The sequence below is a fragment of the Hibiscus syriacus genome, unplaced genomic scaffold, assembly GCF_006381635.1.
Source record: "Hibiscus syriacus cultivar Baekdansim isolate YM2019G1 unplaced genomic scaffold, ASM638163v2 tig00111330_pilon, whole genome shotgun sequence".
Classification (NCBI taxonomy): Eukaryota; Viridiplantae; Streptophyta; class Magnoliopsida; order Malvales; family Malvaceae; genus Hibiscus; species Hibiscus syriacus.
This window is the reverse complement of record NW_024063059.1, coordinates 9472811-9477188: the sequence shown is the minus strand read 5'-3', so window position 1 is coordinate 9477188 and position 4378 is coordinate 9472811. Positions and strand designations below refer to the sequence as shown.

The window sequence follows — 4378 nt, the reverse complement described above, 5'->3', positions numbered from 1 at the left end:
ACAAAAGAATCAATTACCTTCAAACCTTTCTGAACTATCAAGTTCAAAATGTGGGCAACACACCTTATATGAAAGTACTTACCACTACATGGAAGATGAGAAATGACATTCAAATCATCTCTAAGTCGCTTAACCATTTTATCATTTGTAGAAGCATTGTCAAGAATTATGATAAAAAACTTATTCTTTCAAGATCCCACTCACATATCATCTTTTTCACAAACTTAAAACTTATTCGTCACCGTGGGGTGGAGGAAAATGGTAAAAAATCAATATTTTAGACTGAAGTTTTTGAGTTTTTATCAACATAATGTGCAGTAAAAGCAAAATAAAAATGTGAAGTGCAGACAGATCATCCATTCCATTTAAAAAAAATACGAATTGAAATAGAATGCATTGAATCAAGTAGACATTTTTATGTTTTTCATGATCTAACATGCAATACATAGTAACAATATACCTCAAAATATCCTTCACATTAATATTAAGGTAATGATACAAAACCCTAAGACTTTCATGCTCAACCCTACTCAAAGCATAACCATGACACAATATAGCCTCAGCAAACAACTCATAATATTTGTTTTGATCAAAAGAACTCAACAGAATTGTCAGTAAGATAATCCTTATAAGTTTTACATTTATCAGTATGCCTTATAGGGTTAGATGTACCAGTATGAGAATCAATTTTATACCTTTTAATTTTTTAATTCTTACACTCAGCATAAACATCACTATTGCTAGACTTGATGAAGGCATAATGGTCCAAAACAAGAGAAGTTCTTCTCCCAAACTCATATGAACATGTAACCTTCCTCTTAAAGGAAATATTGTCATCAACTGCTTGGTACAGTTTATCATTTACATCACCTTGTAAAAAAATAATATATATTAATAAATATAGAAAACATATATAGAAAACCAAAAAAAATAGAAAGTAAAAATAGGTCATTTGTCTCAATCAAAAATATTGATCATTCTAATATGTGTGTAAGTCTCCCACAAAAGAAATAAAAAACCATTAATTACAAATAACAATTAAAAACAAAAACAAGAAAATTACATATTTACCTGGAAAGTGCAACTCATAAGACTGTCAATTCATCAAACCCTAAAAAAGAAAGATTTTGAATAGACAAATGGAATCAGAAGAAGAAAAATAAGAAAGAAAAGAGTCTTGGTTAGAGAAGAGAAATATAAGAATAAGAAGAATAAGAATAAGAATAGTCTAGGTTAGAGAATAGAAGAAGAAGAAGAAGAAGAACAAAAAGAAGAAGAAGAACAAAAAGAAGAAGAAGAAGAGTCTCGATCAGAGAAGATGAATAAAAGAAGAAGAAGGGGATGAGTCTCGGTTAGAGAAGAGGAACAAAAAGAAAAAGTCTTCGTTAAAGAAGAATAACAAAAAATATATAGGTGTGTGTGTGTGTGTGTGTGTGTGTGTGTGTGTGTGTGTGTGTGTATGTATGTAATGTAAGAATACTTTTATTTATTTATATATATATATATATATTATGGGTATAATAGATGCATAAGTGTAATGTACATATTTATAATTGCTTTAATTTGATTCTTGCATGTTGTTTAAATTTATTTAAATTACATTGTCAACCCTTATCCCATATACATCTCCGTATACGAGCTAGAGATGTCATATCAATTGTATAAAACTTATATTGTTCGAAAATTGGGAAAATGTTGTTTCTTTTAAAATCAACCATTAAAACTAATATAATGAAATAACTAGTCAAATTATAATTCATCTAAACTAAAATAAATTATGATTTAATAAAATACTATTCATATATAATTTAATCAAAACAAGAAATCCATACATATTTGAATCAGAGCATCAAAATACATAAATATATACATGACAACTAGAATAACAAAAACATCGAGAAGGTGTCATATTGATTCTGGATACCTGAACTGGTCTGCAAAATATGGGATGTCGAGCCTGGCTCATTACTCAGTTAATTTTACTTTACCTACTTGTGAAGCAATCACATTCTAAGTTTTCCACTTAGTGAGGTAACATAATAAAATAAAAAATATATAAAATAAAAAATATTATATAAAAATTTATTAAAATAAATCATGCATAAAATAAAAACAAATATCAAAATTCTTACTTTAAGACGTAACAAATATGTAATGTTCTATTTCGATTCGTATCGTTTCCCACTATACTATCATGAGAATATATGGTACGCTAGTCTATGATTGAGTGTTTTATACTATGTGCAGTAAATCGCTATGTCTGTGTTGCACATTTAGTATCGATAATTGCACCATAGGTGCCCTGTGAATGTATAGGTACTGTAGAAAACAACAACACTATACCTATGAATCTCAAATACATAAATGTATCTGGTAACTATGTTGTACATAAATATACCTCAATGCGATCGATCAATAACACTTCACCTCTTGACATGCCAATTGTACCACTAATTCTCTGATAGACTACAAAATATTCTCCAAATATTTTGTATTTACTATTGTATATTTAGTTGCCTAAATTATAGCCTAATTGTTAGTATTGTATCTACTAATGACTGTGTATATATTGAACCCATGTGGAAATGAGAATGACACGGAATTACATTCTTTCATGTTATCAACTACGGTTTATCTATTCTAGCTTCCGCAACCCTATTTTTTCTTCCTCTTCTTCTCTGTCTTCTGTCCTTCCATCTGACATGGCTCCCACATCATCTTCCTCATCCTTTCACCCTGCTCTTGCTATTTCTAACATCAAGACACATGTTCCCATCACTCGTGAGATAGAGAACGTCCAATATACAAATTGGGCAGAGTTATTCAAGGTCCATTGTCGATCTCACAAGGTTTTTCATCATATTATCCCACCGAAATCTAAGGACGGGGAGGCCACAGAGCCTGCCACCCTTAGTCAGGAAGAACAAGACTTGTGCGATACGTTGGATGCTGCTGTGGTTCAGTGGATTTATTCCACAATTTTGACAGATCTCTTGAATACCGTTATTAAAGCCGATGTTTTTGTCATGACTCTATGGAATCGTCTTCGTGATTTGTTTCAGGATAATGAGAACTCTCGTGCTGTTTACTTGGAACACGAGTTCAACAACACCTACTTGAAGGATTTCTCCTCGGTTTCTGTATATTGCCAGCACCTCAAAACACTTTCCGACCAACTCAAGAATGTGGGTGCTCCGGTTTCGAACAATCGTCTTGTTCTTCGTATGGTGGGTGGTCTCACACCGGCTTACAAGGGAGTTGCTTCGGTTATTCGCCACAAAAAGGTACTACCACCTTTTTATGAAGTTCGATCGATGATGGCCTTAGAAGAAACCATCATGAAGGAGGCGACGACTGATGATGCGATGATGGTGACTAATCATGACACTGATGAGATTTCTAATCATCCTCCTCCAGGTCGTGCACGTGGGAAACACAAGAAACACCACAACAATAACAAAAACCACAAACCTACAAGTAGTGGAGTTCAGACGTCGGGTGCTGGACGTGGTGGCAACTATGGAGGTGGTCTGAACTTGGGCGGTGGTCAACAGGGTCCGATGCAACCAACATGGGCTATGCCTCCTTGGTGGAAATGGATGCAACCACCTTGGGTCATGCCTCCTTGTCCATATCCGACTCAACCTTGGGGTAGGCAAGTTGGACCACGACAGCCTGGTATTCTAGGAGCACGACCCCAGCAGGAGTAAGCCTATACTAAAGCATCCCAGTGGGCTCCGACGGATATTAAGTCCGCCATGCACACCATATCTCTCTCTCAATCAGATCCAAACTGGTATATGGATACTGGGGTGACGTCTCATATGACATCAACATAAGGTAATCTCTCATCTTATGTTAATATGAGCAATGATACTCGTGTTACTGTTGGTAGGGTTAGTCAATTCTAATTCGTGGTTACGGTCATACCTTATTATCTTCCCCGAACCCATCTTTGTCTCTCAAACATGTCTTGCATACTCCGAATCTTATTAAAAATTTACAACTGATAATAATGTTTCAGTGGTGTTTGATCCTTGTGGGTTTTCCATGCATGATTTACAGACGGGGAGACGTCTAATGAGATGTGATAGTACCAGCTCTCTCTACCCAATCACTCCCACCAGGCCGCATCCAACCTCATCTCCTACTGTCTTGCTTGCTTCAACGCTTTGGCATGACCGTTTAGGTCACCTGGGCGACTCCATTTTATCTATTCTTCAGCAAAATAAACTGATTGCTTGTAATAGTCCATCTAAGTCTACTACTTGTCAATCTTGTGTACTGGGAAAACATATTCGGTTGCCTTTTGTTCTTTCAACTTCTCAAACTTTCATGCCTTTTGATATTATTCATAATGATCTTTGGACCTCTCCGA

The 4378-nt window shown here is 34.9% G+C and overlaps 1 protein-coding gene across 1 annotated transcript; it reads left to right on the top strand.

Annotated features, from left to right (window-relative positions):
• Positions 1-2702: 2702 nt before the first annotated feature.
• LOC120158781 lies at positions 2703-3710 on the top strand. The gene has a single exon (XM_039169539.1). It carries the CDS (start codon positions 2703-2705, stop codon positions 3708-3710), a length of 1008 nt encoding a protein of 335 aa, XP_039025470.1.
• Positions 3711-4378: the final 668 nt, after the last annotated feature.

Bases quoted from the DNA above. Each gene is read 5' to 3' on its own strand.
- LOC120158781 (XM_039169539.1), top strand. From the start codon at position 2,703: ATGGCTCCCACATCATCTTCCTCATCCTTTCACCCTGCTCTTGCTATT.